The sequence below is a fragment of the Lepidochelys kempii genome, chromosome 4 (genome assembly GCF_965140265.1).
Source record: "Lepidochelys kempii isolate rLepKem1 chromosome 4, rLepKem1.hap2, whole genome shotgun sequence".
In the NCBI taxonomy this organism is placed as follows: domain Eukaryota; kingdom Metazoa; phylum Chordata; order Testudines; family Cheloniidae; genus Lepidochelys; species Lepidochelys kempii.
The window spans coordinates 127,744,583-127,764,354 of NC_133259.1; the positions used below are offsets into that span (position 1 = coordinate 127,744,583).

Here is a 19,772-nt window from a genome sequence, read left to right on the forward strand (position 1 = left end):
CTGCTGAAATCAGTGGGAGTTTTGCCATTGACTTCAATGGAGCTAGAATTTCACTCCATGTGTTTATATGTGATATTTAATGAGTAGATTTGGAGATTCTCATGGTCATTAACCAATTTATCCTCAGTACCCTTGGGAAATACAGACCATTGATTTTGTTCTGATCTTAGTGATATTGTGCAGTAGTCTTAGGAGACAAAGCAATAATTCTTGCCTGTGATTTCAGGGCTTACTATATTTGGTCACTACAGAACTCAGCCTATCTCCAATAATGTCCCTTCACAAATGAATCAGAAGTATATCTGTATAACTTCACTGTAACTCCTGAATATGTAGCTGAACAAATATTTCCTGACACTGCAGTTACAGCTGGTAAGATCAGTCACCATTGCCACTAGAAGTCACAGGATCTGGAGTGTCAGGTTAGAATGACAGTATTTAGGGGCTTCAGAAAAGACGTTTAGATGAGCCTCTTTGGCTAATGCCTGAGAAAAAGTTTTGACTGCCTCAATATATGTGCCCACACGAAGGCAGAGTTAACAATCCAGTGTGTGATTTGTATTACAGCAATCCTAGTGACAGCAACCAAGATTACAGCCTCTTTGTGCAGGGTACTGTACAAACAAAAGAAATAGTTCTTTCTCCTGTTTAAAACACACCTCACGGTGTACAGCACAATGGAAGGGGCATGAAGACAAAGGTGACCGTTACAGAACACAAGATTGCATAAGGTAACTGTGGGTCTACATTCCCACCGGCAGCGAGATTCAGAGTCTGGGTCAATGGACTTGGGCTTGTGCTACAGGGCTAAAAATAGCATTGTAGACATTTGGGCTTGTACTGGAGCCCAGGCTCTGAGACCACCCACTTTGCTGGGTTTCAGAGCCCAGAGCAGTAGGGGGAAGGAAGCCTTCCCTGCTCTTAGCCATGCCATACCTGTTCTGTTGATATAGAATACTTCAATTGGGCAGTAATTACAGAATCCACTCGTTTTGCTGGAAGCGGTGGCTGGTGGGAGAAAGGAGGGAATAATTGAGAGTTTTGATTCTCTTGCTTTATGCAAATAGATTTAGATAGATTGCCCAAACCTATCTAGTGACTGCTTTTGCTGTTATGCATTTGAATTCATCATAAGGAGATCTAAAGCATTAGATGGGTGCTCACTCGTATTATTTTATATATCAAAATGAATATAGCTGTGTCAAAAGAATTGAAATTCACATGCAGGAAGAAAAAATATCCAAGTATTGGTTCAATTATGTAAAGACTAATTGTTGGATATTTGTGCATTTCAGCAGAACAGCGGAAACTAATCAAATGTTATAAATTCAAACCCCAAGTCCTCCAAATAAGTTATTACAGAGGGTTGGGGCCCTAAAGCAGAGAGAAGAGCTGAATCTAGAGATGGATTCAGAAGAGGCAGAGCAGTGAGAAAGCTGTTCCAGAAGGTGGAAATAGCAGGGGAAAAGCACGCAACCCCCCCACCCCAAAGAGTAGGGACAGCGAAGTCAAGCAATCCAGGAGCACAGGATCGAGCCAGCTTGTTACAATTCATTATTACTGAAAGTCTGCTCTGTATTTCCCTGTTATTGTTGAATAATCCGCAGAACAGATACATTAATAAAGCCCTTTAAAAATGGGCCCAGCAGAGAAACAGAACCATAGGAGAAGGGAAGGAACAGAACAGCTGTCCTCCAACAGTGACCACTTGGCAATGGGCCCCAGAGAACTGGCTAACTGCACATTCCTCCATAGTTTCCAGGTGCTACATCACATTAAAGGCAACTAAGTTACACATAATATTTTTGTAACACTACTTATGCATATAATTAATTGCTGTACTTGCCACAGCGATGATGTGCAATTGCAAATGTGAGAGGATGTGGTTTAGGTGACAGGGAATGGGAGCGTTCATGTTCCTAAAGCCTATTAAGATGTGACTGTGCTCCACGCTATGAAAAAGTATTAGAACTCCTGAATGAGGACAATTTAATCACATCCTGAACCTCAGCACTACTTGATTGATCACTGCCTTTGGCATCATGCCCTGCATGCCATTTATGTACAGCAACATTCCTGAGCACACACATTGCTGTGCTTCTAATGTAGATGTAACTATAGACATTGCCTATTCACCAGAAATATTTACTGCCTTTTTACACCCTTATTATTGAAGTTTACCAGGCATCCATGTGAATCAGGTTTCAATTCAGGTCATTGTATTTGGCCACAACACCCACAGACAATAACAACACCTTTCCCTCTTATGACCAGTTATGGGAAAAGACTTGCACCGATAGTGTAATAATGGTAGATATGAACATCTTAATGCTAAGCGCAAGAAAGTGCTCTTAAAAGGCTGACACGCCACAGTGGTGCTGTGATGATTCCAGAGAAACACAGTGCTGCCATGGCTCAATTAATATATAGTCCCAGGCTCAGAATTTTGGCATGCAAGACAGTTATTTATTACTCTGAAAAATGCAACTCTGCATTAATAAGGAGAACCCATTGAGCCAAACCCTGCTGTGCTTCCTAAGACAAAGCTTGCAGTGAAGCGAGTTTAACTGGACCTTACTGGGGCCAGCTGTAAAAGTATGCTGCTTTGAAGCATATATTCTATGGGCAGTTCACATTTTGAAAACTTTTAAGCACTTGTGATAGATACCAAAGAGGCAGCTCAGGAAAGCAGAGTCCTCTATTGATCAGCAGAAGATACACAGACACTATAATTTCCCTATACAGTCCTGCCATTCTATGTTAGAGGGTCCACCATTAGGAACGTGGGCTGTGAGTCACTACTAGGTCTCTTTAGTGCGTGACTTCTCTCTGCTGAGAATGCTAACAAACAGTGTCTGTTACAATGTAAACTCCTGGTACTGAGACCAGAGTAATTGTGGACCATAAACAACTCATTTCACACAGGCCTCTGAACAGTCCTCAACTGAAGAGATTTTTGTCCATTCTGACCATATTTTGAACTATGATCTGGAGGTGAAATGCTCCAGATTTCATTACCAATCACACCATCCAAATTACTACAGTGACTACTACCTGTATTAATAATGGATTACTGAATGTGTGTATAAACATCAGTATATGTTAGTGGATAGTGTTTAAATAGAAATTTTAGTGTGTTAATGCTGTTCTGCACATTAGTGACAACAGGATAAAAGCAAGACATTTCATACCTGAGTGTGATATACTATACAATACATATGCAAAAGAGGACACAACAGGGTAAATTAAACCAGAACTCAGTTGTATTTAAAAAGGAGAAACAATTGTCTTGTGGTTAAACCACAGAACTTTCATCAGAACAACTTGGTTCTAGTCTAAGCTCCACAATACGCTTGTTACCTTGGAAAAAGAAAAGGAGGACTTGTGGCACCTTAGAGACTAACAAATTTATCTGAGCATCCGATGAAGAGAGCTGTAGCTCACAAAAGCTTATGCTCAAATAAATTTGTTAGTTTCTAAGGTGCCACAAATCCTCCTTTTCTTTTTGTGGATACAGACTAACACAGCTGCTACTCTGAAACTTGTTACCTTGGGTGAATCACCTTTATCTGGGCAAAGCTTTTCAAATGCAACTAATTTTATCTAAATTCATACTATATTTAGGTGCCTCACTTTAAGCTTAAAAATGTGTTTCCTCATCTGTACTATGTGGAAAATAGTTACCTACCTCATGAGGGTGAGATCAGACTAATTCATATTAATTTGAAAGATTTCTTTGAGATCTTCAACCAGATGAATGCTAAGAGAAAAAAATTAACCTAGTTTTCAGAGTGAATGTAACTCAAATTCCTTGCATTATTCTTCTCAGTCCAAATCTTAACATTCTCACTGATTAAATGCCTTCATTGTCTTAAAAACCAATGAGTAAGTGTTTTGAAGATCAGAAGTGTTCTGTAATCTCTTCCAAATTCAAATATACATACCAGTTGTTGCACACTAGCACTGCTTGACTACTCAAGAATGTCAATACATAAGTGAAAGAACTGAAAGCTCCATTTCTTCCAGCCTAAGAACTCATGAGATGAAACTCAGCTGGTTTAGAGACCTACACATAAAGATGCCTATTTGACTTCCCTGATGGTTGTGAGAAGATGGACACTTCTCTGCTAGGAAATGGACTAAAACCAAACTTTTCAGAAAGATCAGAGAGCATCCACATAAGCCCTTATATATTTTATACTTTTAAAAAACAGCTTTTTTTTTTAAATTACAGATGATTTTTTAAAAATGTGCTGGATGTGCTATTGGCAATGAAGTGTCTCATGTACAAATGATGACCACACTGGCAGATTTATTGGCATGAAATACAGCAGATTGTAGCCATCCTCATCTTTAATATGGGCTGTGGCGACTACAAGTTCCATCATGCAATGCTCTAGTTTGACACAAGCAAAGGCCACTTGGATCAACAAGGAGTATCATAGAATATCAGGGCTGGAAGGGATCTCAGGAGGTCATCTAGTCCAACCCCCTGCTCAAAGCAGGACCAATCCCCAACTAAACCATGCCAGCCAGGGCTTTGTCAAGCCTGACCTTAAAAACTTCTAAGGAAGGAGATTCCACCACCTCTCTAGGTAACGCATTCCAGTGCTTCACCACCCTCCTAGTGAAAAAGTTTTTCCTAATATCCAACCTAAACCTCCCCCACTGCAACTTGAGACCATTACTCCTTGTTCTGTCATCTGCTACCACTGAGAACAGTCTAGATCCATCCTCTTTGGAACCCTCTTTCAAGTAGTTGAAAGCAGCTATCAAATCCCCCCTCACTCTTCTCTTCCGCAGACTAAACAATCCCAGTTCCCTCATCCTCTCCTCATAAGTCATGTGTTCCAGTCCCCCAATCATTTTTGTTGCCCTCTGCTGGACACTTTCCAATTTTTCCACATCCTTCTTGTAGTGTGGGGCCCAAAATTGGACACAGTAGTCCAGATGAGCCCTCACCAATGTCGAATAGAGGGGGAATGAACACATCTCTCGATCTGCTGGCAATGCCCCTATTTATACAGCCCAAAATGCCGTTAGCCTTGTTGGCAACAAGGGCACACTCTTGACTCATATCCAGCTTCCCGTCCACTATAACCTCTCGGTCCTTTTCTGCAGGACTGCTGCCCAGCCATTTGATCCCTAGTGTGTAGCAGTGCATGGGATTCTTCTGTTCTAAGTGCAGGACTCTGCACTTGTCCTTGTTGAATCTCATCAGTATCCTATGCTGGAACTTTTAAACTCAGTGGGCCACATCTCTAAAACAGGAAAATATGTCCAGCACTTGTCATATGCTTAGCAAGGACATTTGCTTATTTAGTACATCCCTTAGAATCAATTAAAATAATCTGAGTTTTCGCTAGCAAAGAGATATTCCCAGGACAGAAGGTACAAAGTCAATATAGTTTTTACTTGATGCACAGTTAGGGATAATTGATAATGAATGGCAGTTGAGGTAAAATTAAGCAAATTTACAAGGCTGGAGTTTGCAAAGAAAAGAAGTGAGCAATGTGGAAAAAAATAAAAACACACACTCTTCTTCTTAATACCACTTCCCAAGAACTGTAATCTTGAAAGAATATCAAGATACATTCTCTTTGTATCTATTGAACAAAACACCACCCCCTAATTCAGTGCTCTTCTGCTCTCTGGTGCAGAACCTGTCTGTATTACCTTGGAGTCTACTGTTTCCCTTTATTTGCATTTATGGTCTTCTCTCTCTGAGTTAGGCTCAGAAGGTAAGTCTAATAATCTGAACCCAGGACTGGGACACAAAGTATTCACATTCTAAACTTGCTCTGAGCCAAATCTTATGCTTTGATAATCATTACAGAGCTGTTGAAAATTTATTAACTTAATTACTAAAGCATTTTGGAAGCTTTTTGAAGATTCCTTTTACAGCAAAAACAGGCTTCTTAAACTCTTTACCTATGCTTACATCAGTGATTGTTCTCTGATCCTTAAAGGTGACTGCACATCCATATCTCAGATGAGCTTAGATTTAAAAAATATGACTATATGAAAGCTCTACTATATTTATTGCTATCTTATCCTTATGCTTTACCATATTAAAGACCCAGCATAAATGTAATTAATTTATATGCCAAAATTCTAAGCATTGTTCTTTATTAAAAGACATTCACTATGAAAGTCTTTAAATAACCATTCATTTCCTAATGTTTATTTTATCTTTATAGAAAGCCCATTCCACAGCAAGCAACGATCTATTATTCACCACTTGAATCTATTATCCTTAGTTTGCGGTAGTATAATTATTAACCACAGCTAAGTGTGGTATCACAAACAAATCATCATGTGAGAAACAAATTCAGATGAAAAAGAGAGACCCAATTGTACCTGAACAGATACATACTCATATAAACCAATCATTCTTGGGAGCAGTAGCTCTTGTACATACACCAGCAGCACTGTGCCCAAAGCGATCAATGAGGTACACTAGTTAATGGCAGACGGTCAGCCAGCAAACAACACTTTTTGGGGGAAACTCCATAAGAAGTGTCTTCATTTTGAAAAATGATCAGTTAAAAAAAGAAGAAATTTTCTATCTGATTGTAATACCAAGTACAAATATCACCGGTGCCTCTTTATAAGGCCATAATCGACACATTTTTATCATTTAAATTTGTTTTTACTTTTCCACTGTCTGAAAATAGCATTCTTAAGTTTTAAAATAAACGTCTTTGTCCAACTAAGCAAATATCCTGTTATGACTGCTTGAAATAACCATTTAATTTACTTCCTTGTTCTATTTTTATTCACGTTCTTAAACTGCACCCAGTAGATTCAACATGAGCAGTGCAGGAGTCCTGTACGTTAACTGCTCAACAGCCAAAACTGGCAATACAAAGCAGCTTTGGTGTAGAACCTAGTGAATTATAACAATTTAAAGGCAGCTTAAGCCACTTGACTGTAGCTCTTTGAGAGCATTTAGAAACAGCGCAGAAGACTCTAAAGGTTAATATGAAGTGGATTAAAAAGTAATCTGACAACTACTAGTGATGAGACGTCGTGGAATCATAATGGAGAACATCAATTAGTACCAGAATGGAGACACTCAATGAGGGTGGGAATGCAACATCCAAAAGAAGAGGAATTCACACTAATGTACTCATAGACTCAGCATTTATATACTGCTTTTCATCTACAGAACTCCCAATGCTTTTTGATTTAGCTTTATCACCACCCCTATCATACAGGGAGGGTAAGAGGTGAGGAGATGTTAAGGCCCACATTTTCATGAGCAGAGTAATTTTAGGTGCCTCCATTTTCCATTGTCCAAATTTAGACATTTCAGAAAACAATGGAAGCTGGAGGTCCTCACCATCTTCTAAAATCAGGACCAGGGAAGCTTAAATTGGGCACTTCCCCCCCAAAAAAACAAATGGACAGTTTTGAAAGTTTGGGCCCAGTTGAGTAGTCTATTGCTGCACACTAAGTCTGCAGCAGAATTAAGAGACAAGGATTCAATTCCTGACACTCTGTTCTTAGCTACCCCACTGTAGGAGCATGCTTTGCTACATTTGTTTTAGCCTTGTAACTATTTGTCTGTTCCTCCTTTGGCACAGTGCTTTGATACAGCAATTAAAGCACTTTATGAAATATTACTGCACTAATTTATTTTTGCTACATGCTAAAAGTTCTCAGACATTTTCTCTTAACTTTGTCCTTACAAAAGTGTAGGGACAGATACTGTAGGTTAAAATTTAGAGAAAACTTTTGGTGATCCCCATGAAAGTTCTGATTGTGTCATTTAATAAGCATCTTCAAGATGATTTTAAAATTTCTCTTTGCACACAGTCTATTTCCACTCCCTTCAGGCTATGTCTACACTACTGCGGTAAGCTGACCTACGCTACACAACTCCAGCTATGTGAATAACATAGCGGGAGTCGTCTTACCTTAGGTCAAGTTACCACAGAGTCTACACTGTGGGGGGGTCGAAGGGAGAAAAATCTCCCATCGACTTACCTTATTCTTCTCGTCAAGGGTAGAATACAGGGGTCAATTTGGCAGGTCTTTACTAGACCCGCTAAATCGACCGCCAGTGGATCGATCTGAGCATTGATCCCCGCGGTAGTGTAGACCTGCCCTCAGTCTTCAACCTCTAAGAAGTGTAAGATTAAAGGTGGTAGGAGAGTATGTTGTTAAAACATTAGAAAAGTGACATTGTAGACATGCTATAGTTTTATGCAGATGCTTTTTGATCAGAGGGTCAAGGAAAAGGCCCACCTTGATTATCACTACAAAAGGTTTTTTTTCAGTCCTGCTGGCAATAGCTCACCTTACCTGATCCCTCTCGTTACAGTGTGTATGGTAACACCCATTGTTTCATGTTCTCTGTGTATTATAAAATCCCCCTACTGTTATTTTCTACTGCATGCATCTGATGAAGTGAGCTGTAGCTCACGAAAGCTTATGCTCAAATAAATTGGTTAGTCTCTAAGGTGCCACAAGTACTCCTTTTCTTTTTAAGGAAAAGGAAGTGTGCTCAACCTCACTATTTCTAACAACTCTTCTTCCCCGATTCTCAAGGATAACTTGCAAGAGTACAGAAATCTAGAAGAGTGCAAAGAAAAATCCTGGGCCAAATACAGCCCTTGGGCAGGACGGGGCAATGGGGTTTCAGTTTGAAGGCACCAATAAAACACGATACCATCAAATTCTTCCCTCAAATACCACAGAGACAGGTATAGCATTAAAAGTCAGGAACACAACATTAACATATATACACATTGACTTCAACAAATATATAGAGCAGATGTTGACCCCAAAAGTGATTTTCTTATTTCACAAGCATTTTTAAAGGATTTTCTGTTTGCAGCCTCATAGTAACTGCAAGAACGAAAGGCAGAGGTGCTATTGTAGAAAATACCGGAAAACAAACTCTTTGGCAAGCAGTCTCTTTCTTGCTAATTGTTTTTGGGGAGGCAGAAGGGAAAGCAATCACAGCCATACATAAAAACACATTCACTAGAAGTGCTAGAAAAATCAAATTATGTTTTCTTAACACCTTTCATTCCAAACTACAGGCATACAACACTACAGAAATACCGCCACCGCTGGGATGCAATGGAGCAGCCAAACATACACACAAGCCACAGCACAGCTGGTTAAAAGGGAACTCTTAAAGGCACATCAGGACAAATGCCCTATTCATGTGAAAAATGCCAAAGGTTTATTTTATTTATTTGTAAACCATGGAGAGCAGAGAGGACCTCAATTTTTAAGGTCTCATTCTGGTGACCAATTTGAAAGATGGCTGCAAGCTCAAGTGTGGAGTCAAAGAGAAAACTGTGTACCTCACAGACAAGACAAATCAGAACTAGACAGATGTGGGCTTCAGCAGCTGGCTGATGAAAGGATGTGCCCCCATGAGGAAAAATCTGTAACTGTTAATATATTTCAGTTTTCTTAAATAATGTAGTCAGTGGAAGTTTTTTATAATCTCTTGGGTTTTGACAAAGTGGAATGTTACAACTGTACTTTGTTGCTTGGAAAAGCATAGTATAAAACTGAAATGGCTATACTTGAAATTTCAGTAAGTTGTCTTCATTTTCGAAGCTATGAGATAATTCGGCTGAGAGTTTCAACAGACCTCAGCACTGGCCTGTCTGCTTCCACTGAAGTCAATGGTAAAGATTCAGTTGACTTCAATAGGAGCAGAATTAGGCCAATGCAGAGTGCTTCTGAAAAATCCCCCCCATTCTATATTTTCAAAGTGAACCACAGAGAAATCTTTTGTGGTAGTTGTGTAGATAGGATGCTGCACAAAATTAGGCCCAATCCTGCAAACACTTTTGCACGTGCTTAACTTGACTCCTAGGCATAGTTTCGTTGACTTTAATGGGACTATATGTACAAGTTAAGTATAAGCATTTGCAGGTTAAGGGCCTAAAATCCGCTATATACTGATAAAACAAGAGTTCAGTGGGGATTGTTAGAATTGGTGCCGGCCAAGCTAGATGATAACATGGTTTGGTCTTGACTGCACAAACCCTGTTATAACTCGTGGCTGAAGGTGGGCCTAAGACCTGTTCACTTAATATACAGAGCAGTGAAAAGGTATTATACTTGACTTAACATATAAAAGGACAGGCTTTTGGCAAGACTTGTCCTAGACAGGGTGTGCATCAATAAGCCTCTTCTCCTCCATACCCACCTTTGAAATGTTTGTAAGTGATGTACAACTTAGACACAAAAAGTTCAATATTGGATTTTAAAGAAAATTAAGATGAAAGCCCACAAAATGAAGTAGTCTACTCTTACCCATAAAGTTATTCTGATTGACGCTGCAGTTTCCATTTCTCTTCCTCTATTTTCCTTAGTCTCATCATTTCAATCCATGTTCTTTTGTTTCCATTTCTCTAGCTCTTGTGCACACTGTTCCAAGTCACAGTGAGCTCTGCTCATTATATTCTATCAAACCAATGACATCTTGATCAGTGCATTACAGCTGAAGCAAATTGAAATGAACAAGATTTTTTTTTTTTTTTGAAGTTGGCACAGCAATGAAATTTCTAGGTCTTGTCAGCTTCTAGCCACTTCCACTGTAACACACTGCTCAGGATCACAGGAATCATACAAAGTCTCTTGGACATCTGCCTAGCAAGTAGTTATGCAGTTTCTGGTAAATGGGACATATAGCATGGTTCATCCCAGCAAAAATTAACTTCTTAAAGGAACAATGAACTCTAAATGTTATATCCTAGCATTGCACATGAGGCTGCCCAAAACAGGTTTAAAGAATCAACAGCACAGATCAGTGTTTAAAAAATTGCAGGATAATAGACCATGTTACTTCTCTTGCTGAAAGTGTCACTTTATTTTCTTTGGATGGCAGAACCATTTTGCTTTGTGGTTCTCATATCCTAAGAAGGTATGACAATACTAGAAAAACAAACATGGAGTATCTCCTGTTCATATCAAACATTTAACAAAGATGAAAGTCAATGTGCATGTTGTTAGATAGTTTTCTGCTCTTCTGGCATGTAAGAATTCCTGTAAGATGATTGATATTGTATTCACTAGCATTATACTCAGTGCTCCTTGAAGACTGGCTTGTAAAACACTGCGTAATAGCTCTCATTTTATGCCCATTACATGTTTTGGTGGAAGGAGGGGAGATGAATTGTTCCGAGAAAAGACATTAATATACTGATGTAAGTCACACATTCTCCTCTGTACAGGGGTCATGGTTGTGATCTCAGAAAAGGTAAGCTGTTTAGAGTTCATTATGTTTTGTTTAATTAGCAACTAAAAGTATGGTCTGGAACCTTAAAATGCCATGAAAGACCTCAGGCTTAGGCTGTGCAAGGACAGATGCCAGAATAGGTCCCCAAAGCTAACAACTGCTGTTAATTTAAAAATAAATAAATAAAATACACATGAAGAACCCTTTTCCTATACAAATAAATTGTGTCATCACAAGTGACACTCATACATACAGTTGTATACATTTACTTTGACATAGCTATTAATTAGGGCTGTCGATTAATCACAGTTAACTCATGCAATTAACTCAAAAAAATTGTGATTAAAAAAATTAATCACGATTAATCTCAGTTTTAATTGCACTGATAAGCAATAGAATACCAATTGAAATTTATTAAATATTTTGGATTTTTCTACATTTTCATATATAATGTATTGTGTTGTAATTGAAATCAAAGCGTATATTATTTTTTATTCTAAATATTTGCACTGTGAAAACAAAAAATTAGTATTTTTCAATTCACCTCACACAAGTACTGTAGTGCAATCTCTTTGTCGTGAAAGTGCAATTTAGAAATGTAGATTTTTGTTACATAACTGCACTCAAAAAAACCAATACAGTGTAAAACTTCAGAGCCTACAAGTCCACTCAGTCCTACTTCTTGTTCAGCCAATCGCTAAGAAACAAGTTTGTTTACATTTACAGGCGATAATGCTGCCCTCTTCTTATTTACAATGTCACTAGAAAGTGATAACAGGCATTTGCATGGCACTTTTGTAGCCGGCATTGCAAGGTATTTATGTGCCAGATATGCTAAACATTTGTATGCCCCTTCATGCTTCAGCCACCATTCCAGAGGACATGCTTCCATGTTGATGATGCTTGTTAAAAAAATAATGTGTTTATTAAATTTGTGATTGAACTCCTTGGGGGAGAATTGTATGTGCTCTGCTCTGTTTTACCTGCATTCTGCCATATATTTTATGTTATAGCAGTCTTGGCACATGTTGTTCATTTTAAGAACAATTTCACTGCAGATTTGATAAAACACAAAGAAGGTACCAATGTGAGATTTCTAAAGATAGCTACAGCTTTTGATCCAAGGTTTAAGAATCCTAAGTGTCTTCCAAAATCTGAGAGGGACAAGGTGTGGAGCATGCTTTCAGAAGTCTTAAAAGAGCAACACTCTGATGTGGAAACTACAGAACCCAAACCACCAAAAAAGAAAATTAACCTTATGCTGGTGGTATCTGACTCAGATAATTAAAATGAACATGCGTTGGTCCACATTGCTTTCGATTGTTATTGAGCAGATCCCGTCATCAGCATGGACACATGTCCCCTGGAATGGTGGTTGAAGCATGAAGGGACATATGACTCTTTTAGTGCATGTGGCATGTAAATCTCTTGCGATGCCGGCTACAATGGTGCCATGCGAACACCTGTTCTCACTTTCAGGGGACATTGTAAACAAGAAGCAAGCAGCATTATCTCCTGCAAAAGTAGACAAACTTGTTTGTCTGAGTGATTGGCTGAAGAAGTAGGACAGAGTGGACTTGCAGGCTGTAAAATTTTACACTGTTTTATTTTTGAATGCAGTTTTTTGTATATAATTCTATATTTGTAAGTTCAACTTTCATGGTAAAGAGACTGCACTACAGTACTTGCATTAGGTGAATTGAAATACACTATTTCTTTTGTTTTTTTACAGTGCAAATATTTGTAATCAAAAATATAAAGTGAACACTGTACACTTTGTATTGTGTTAATTAAAATATATTTGAACATGTAGAAAACATCCAAAAATATTGAAATAAATGGTATTCTATTATTGTTTAACTGTATGATTTTTTTCATTGCTTCACAGCTCTACTATTAACATTCGCCCTTCAGGCTAGTTCATGTCCAAACACATAACTAGCAGCCCCTACTATATATGCTGACAAGAACAGATAGTTATGTATGTCATGAATCTAGTTCTTATTGTTACCAGCTAACGGAGATATTTTAATGGTGTGAGAATGTATTGTTTGCAAAATTAACATCTTAAAGGGACATTAGTGAATTGAGGGCCCTTAAACACTCTACTCCCTAGTTCATATGAATGAGTTCTCTTTCACCAGAGAAGTAACCACTAGCAATTTAAAAATACTTCTTATAGTAGCTGGAGCAGGCGGCTATTGCAAATGAGGACTACCTTCAATACACAGTTTCACCCTGAGAGCTTTGGTGTTAATGAGTTTATAAAATGCCAAGTTTCAACTGAAGTTGTGTGGTTACCAAAAAATCTAAAAATGTGAGAAAACAAGACTTTGTACCACTTTTCCCAAACTTACTTCATCTTCAAGAATTTGATGGTTAAAAAAGGCTTAGTGTCAGTTTACCACCCATACTTTAAGCAGTTCTGTTACTCATAAGGAATCATTTTGTCACTATTATTTCTGTTCATCATTGCAGCAGACCTGTACTAATTTGCACTAGCAATGGGGTGATCCATTGTTAATTTAATCACAAATACAAGTTTCAGAAATAACAATAAAACAATTATAGACCACTAACTTAATTCCATTTTAATCTGTAGTACTCAGTGTCCTACCAAGTATTTTGTAGATAAATACATAAATGAATTCTAAGATGGCAGGCTTATTTACTATCTCTGCTACTGAACTTCTGGCAAGATGAGGTAGTAAGTTATGTGTGATTAGCTACATTTTACCACACATGATGCTCTCTACAGGAGACTCTCTCCACGATCATATGATAAGAGGAGGTGAAGATTTTTTTTTTTTTTTTTTTAAACACACTTACTGTTTTCACCCTGAGCCACAACCTCAAGATTAAGTTCAGGACTATTTCACAGGTCTGATGTATAAAATTTGGTTCATGTTTGTTGTTGAGATTTAAAGAAAATTCCAGAAGATTTAGGACAGTGACATGCACTGCTTGACGAACTCTCTACACCTGGCAGGTAGTCTCCCTTCTGTCATTTTTAAGAACTCAAGGTCAAGTAATTTGGATCTCTTTCCATAGCATACCTGTTCTTCAGTGCTGCTTCAAGAAAGGACAGCATCTTTCCACTTACAGCAAAACATATGCAAGTCAGCCTCCTGTTCACATCTTGTTTGTTATTAGTTTCTCCCTTAGGTTTTTAATGCTACTTGCTTTTAGACACTGTCAGGGTGGAAAACATTTTATTTCACAGGGGGAACTGCACTGCCACATTCCTGCCATTTTCTTAATCTTAGTAAGATTTTTTTTTCACCCCCATGTGTGGCAATGGATATCATAGCATGTATGGGAAAATTGTCTACAGGGAGGCAAATGCACAGGGTGCATCAGGATCAGTATGTAGATCTCACTGCAAGACAGATTAGGCATCACCAAAAAGTATATAAAATATAGATATGAGTCTCGAACTGTGAGAATTTGAATGAGTGAGATTTTAAATGTCTCACTGAAACATACAGCAAAATCCAGCCTCACAAAAGGGAGACTTCAAACTCTGGCTTAAAATGCATCACAGAGAAGAGAGTCACCCTTACCCCAATGAATGAGACTTGGCAGACCTGACAGGGTATATATTTACATACACACTAGCTGCACTACAGGTTCGCTATGCTCCAGAGCCAAAAAGCACACCCGTTGCCAAGACTTGCGCACGTGGGAGGGAGGGAGACACCCAGGTTAAAAGGAATGGATTTCAAGGCGGTGTTTGAAATTTCTCTCTCCTGTGACACAGGGTTTTGCTGTGCATGTTTCACTGAGATTTAAAATCTCACGCATTATTTTCTGAAATCTCCCTCATTTAAATTCTCGCAGCCCAAGAGGCCTGGTATACCATTGTTAGGTGTAGTTACTGTCTCCCCACAGGAGAGTCTGAGAGCCCCAGCCCTTCAGCCTCTGCTTAGTAGTTCCAGCTACTACTCCCATGGCTGTCCCCTGTGTCCCCTCTAACACCCATCCCCAACCAGCCTCTTCCTCCCTCCAACCCCTACACCTTCCCTTTAATACTGCCCACCAGCCTCTCCCACTACCGCTCCCAACACCTCCTACCCCCAGCCACCTCTTCCTTCCCACAACACTCCCTACCTTCCCTCTCCCTTTCCACCCCGCCCCTCTCCCACCCCAAAAACTAACAGCAACTTTTTTTTTTTTTTTGGGTACATCAAAAAGTACATCAGAAGCAGGAAGCCTGTCAATCAGTGGGGTCACTGGACAATCAAGGTGCTGAAGGAGCCCTCCAGGAAGACAAGGCTGTTGTGGACAAGACAAGTCAAATGAGTTCTTTGCATGGGTCTTCACTGCAGAGGATGTGAGGGAGATTCCCACACCTGAGCCATTCATTTTAGGTGACAAATCTGATTAATTGTCCCAGATTGAGAGATCAATAGAGTAGGTGTTGGAACAAACTGGTAAATTAAACAGTAATAAGTCACCAGAATCAGATGGGATTCACTCAAGAGTTCTGAAGGAACTCAAATATGAAACTGCAGAACCACTAACTGCAGCACGTAACATTGCTTAAATCAGCCTCTGTATTAGATGACTAATGGATACAAATGTGATGTTGATTTAAAAAAAAAAAAAAGACTGCAGAGGTGATCCTGGCAATTACAGGCCAGTAAGCCTAATTTCAATACCAGGCAAATTGGTTGAAACTACAGTAAAGAACAGAATTATCAGACACACAGATGAACACAATATGTTGGGAAAGAGTCAATACAACTTTTATAAAGGGAAATTATGCCTCTCATAATGGGTGTCAACAAACAAGTGGACAAGGGTTAGCTAGTGCATATAGTATACTTGGACATTAAGAAAACTTTTGACAGGGCTGCTCACAAGATTCTTAAGCAAAATAAATAGTTGTGGGATAAGAGGGAAGCTCCTCTCATGGATCAGTAACTGGTTAAAAGATAGGAAACAAAGGATAACAATAAATAGTCAGTTTTCACAGTGGAGAGAGTAAATAGTGGGGTCCTCCAAGAATCTGTATTGGGACCAGTGCTCTTGAATGTATCCATAAATGATCCAGCAAAAGGGGTAAACAGTGATGTGGCAAACTCTGCACATGATACAAAATTATTCAAGATGGTGAGTCCAAAACAGACTGAAGAGTTACAAAAGGATCTCACTAAACTGGGTGACTGGACAACAAAATGGCAGATGAAAATCAATGTTGATGAATGCAAAGTAATGCACATTAGAAAACATAACCGCAACTATCCTTACAAAATGATGGGTGTAAATTAGCTATTACCACTCACAAAAGAGATCTTGGAGTCACTGTAGATAGTTGTCTGAAAACATCTGTTCAATGTATCATAATGCCACTAAATAAATGCATGCTATGCCCACACCTTGAATACTGCATGCCGTTCTGGTCATCCCATCTCAAAAGAGATATATTAGAATTGGAAGAAGTACAGAGGAGGGCAACAAAAATGATGAGGGGTATGGAACAGCATCCATATGAGAGGCTAAAAAGACTGGGACTGTTCAGCTTAGAAAAGAGACTACTAAAGGGAGGACATGATAGCGGTCTATAAAAATCATGACCGGTGTGGAGAAAGTGAATAGGGAAGTGTTATTTACCCCTTCACATAACACAAGTTAACAGGCAGCCCGTTTAAAACAAATATAAGGAAGTACTTCTTCAGAAAACACACAGCGAACCTGTGGAACTCATCACCACTGCATGTTGTGAAGGCCAGAACTATAACTGGATTAAAAAAAAAAAAAAAAGATTGAGATAAGTTGATGGAAGATGGGTCCACGAATGGGTTTTAGCTAAGATGGTCCGAGGGACACAACCCCATACGCTGGGTGTCCCTAGCCTCCGGGTGGACAATAGGGGACGACAGATCACTGTACACTGCCAGGTTCGGTTCACTCCCTCTGAAGCCTCTGGAACCAGCCGCTGTCAGAAGACAGGAGACGGCCAGAGAGACCATTGGTGGGACCCTGTCCGGCTGTTCTTATGTTCAAGGGGAGGCTGGGGCAGGGGTGTTGATCCCTCCTCCTTTCCCCTGCCCTCTGCCAGCTCCTTCCCTAGCCCAGCACCCCCACCACTTCATTATTACTCCTCTTATTCCTGGTATTAGGCAGGATCCAGGAACGTCAGACCCATAGACTGCCCCAAGTGTAGCCCCCCAGCTCCCCTCCACCCCCTCCCCAGTGAGCCCCCTCCCCGTCTCCTCTTCCCCCTCCCAGTGCAGCCCCCCCCAGGTCCCCTGCAGCCCCCCACTCCCTCTTTCCTCCTCACCCTCTTCCCAGTGAGCCCCCGCCCCGTCTCCTCTTCCCCCTCCCAGTGCAGCCCCCCCCAGGTCCCCTGCAGCCCCCCACTCCCTCTTTCCTCCTCACCCCCTCCCCAATGAGCCCCCTCCCCGTCTCCTCTTCCCCCTCCCAGTGCAGCCCCCCCCAGGTCCCCTGCAGCCCCCCACTCCCTCTTTCCTCCTCACCCCCTCCCCAATGAGCCCCCTCCCCGTCTCTTCTTCCCCCTCCCAGTGCAGCCCCCCCCAGGTCCCCTGCAGCCCCCCACTCCCTCTTTCCTCCTCACCCCCTCCCCAATGAGCCCCCTCCCCGTCTCCTCTTCCCCCTCCCAGCGCAGCCCCCCCGTCAACCCCACACCCCGCCCCCTCTCCCTTTCTCACGTCCGGGCCCCACCACGCCTCAGCCCCGGTCCCGGCTCCCCGTCCCCGCTCTGCCTAGCCCGGCTGCTCCCCGCCAGGCTCCGGCCCCGCCCTGTGGGGAGCGGGGGAGGGGCGCCCGCCCGGCCCCTCACTCACTCACTCACCTTCTCTCTGGACACTGGGCACGGGGCGCGGGGCCCCGTCCCTACCCCCCGCCTCCCCCCCCACGGGGGCCGCCGCCATGGGGGAGCCCGTGGGGCGGGCGCTCCCCTCTAGCTGCGCAGGGATGGCGGCGCCCCGCCCGGCCATCTTACAGCGAGCGCGCCTGCGCCAAGCCCAGAGACCCGCCGGCGGGCGGGGCCTCGAGCTCGCGCGGCTTCCCCGCCAGGCCACCTTAAAAAACGAACCTCCGCCCGCGCCCGGCCCGCTTAACGGGAGCCGGATCCGCCCGCCTCAGCGGAGCCTGGGCCCCTCCAGGGGAGCCTGGGCCGCCTGCACCAGCGCCCCGCCCCCTTAAGGGGGGCCGGGCCGCCTGAACCAGCGCCCCGTCCCCTTCAAAGGGCGAGTCCTCCTTAAATCCTGGAGCACATGGCAGTTACAGGTGCCCTGCCGTAATAGCCCGTCTCCGGCTGCACGCTGGCCCCAGGGCTCTCCATCCAACTTGCCTCTTGATAGATGGGTGCATGCCAGAGCTGCCGTATTGCAAACCCCAAGTGCGCAAATATCATGAGTGCCACCGGCATGCCGGGTTGCACTGCCACTGACTGAAGCGGGCCGTCCGGCTCGTCCGGCAGTGAGGACTCTGGAAGATGAAGGAAATTAAAAATTGCTTCAGATTAAATTATATTTAAGGTGAGGGCTGTACGAGAGATGGGTCTGACCTACGAAATGGAGACCTGTGCTCGGGTCTGGATTTTGAACACTACAAAGGTCAAGGGTTTTGGCTGGGCTCCTGGCAGAGATAGGTGATCAGCCTCAAATGTGGATCTGGATTTGGATTCCTCGCTCCCAGCCTGTCCGCTTTTCCTCTAGGACAGTGGTTGTCAAACTTTTGCGTTGGTGGCCTCTTTCAGACAGCAAACCTCTAAGGGCAAACCCTCCCTATAAATTAAAAACACATTTTAAAATTTTTAACACTATTATAAAAGCTGGAGGCAAAGTGGGGGTTGGGGGTGGAGGCTGATGACGGAATAAGAGTCACGACCATCATTTTGAGAACCCCTGCTCTAGGACATGTTGCCTCCGTGAGATTCAAAGAGTTTCAGGGCTGTTGTAATGAGGCCCCTGAGATTATTCTTTGCCATTTGTTCGCTCATAATTAGAGAATCAAATTCCATAGTTAATTATAAATTCTATGAGCCACTTAAACATTGAGGATTCAGCTGTTGTGTTGGTGAGCTACTAGCATGTAGTTCATGAAATTATGGACAGCAGATAGTGCTATTTGTTTTATTGTGATAAGGGCAAGAGAGAGAGAGGAAATTTTCCATCAGAACATGCCAGTTAGTTGAAAGCAAAATGTTTCAATGGAAACATGTTGATTTTGCCAAAAGTTCATTTAGAAAGAAAAACTGAAATAAAGCATTTCAAATCTTCCATTTCAACCTTTTTGTAATGGAGTGTTTTCTGATTTTCCATTTCAAAATAACTTTTTGTGTCAATTTGTAAAAAAAATTATAGTATGTAATATAAAATGAAAAAGTTGAAATTGGAATGAAACATTTTGATTTTATCAAAGCAAAATGTTTCAATCAACCTGAAATGATTTTTTTTTTATTTGTTTTCCACTGGAAATATGAAATGTTTGCTTTCATTTCATTTTGGAATGGGAAACAATTTCCCAGGTATAAGGTCAGAGCTATCTGAAGCTTCAGAAAAGCTGAATCTTACATAGGTATCTTATT

The 19,772-nt window shown here is 41.3% G+C and overlaps 1 protein-coding gene across 5 annotated transcripts in view; it reads right to left on the reverse strand.

The window, feature by feature from the left end:
- Nucleotides 1-18,194, reverse strand: part of KRCC1 (lysine rich coiled-coil 1) — a 43,043-nt gene extending 24,849 nt beyond the window's left edge. For 4 of the 5 annotated variants that reach the window (XR_012158772.1, XR_012158773.1, XM_073342890.1 and 1 more), the window contains exon 1: nucleotides 18,033-18,194. Coding sequence is in view for 3 of the 5 variants with exons in the window: in XM_073342890.1 (XP_073198991.1) it covers nucleotides 18,033-18,177 (145 nt within the window). In the remaining 2 variants the exon portion in view is untranslated. Of the gene's footprint in view, nucleotides 1-10,290; nucleotides 10,854-18,032 lie in introns of those variants that run through there. The other variant, XM_073342891.1, reaches the window with a different exon arrangement.
- Between the last annotated feature and the right edge of the window lie 1,578 nt (nucleotides 18,195-19,772).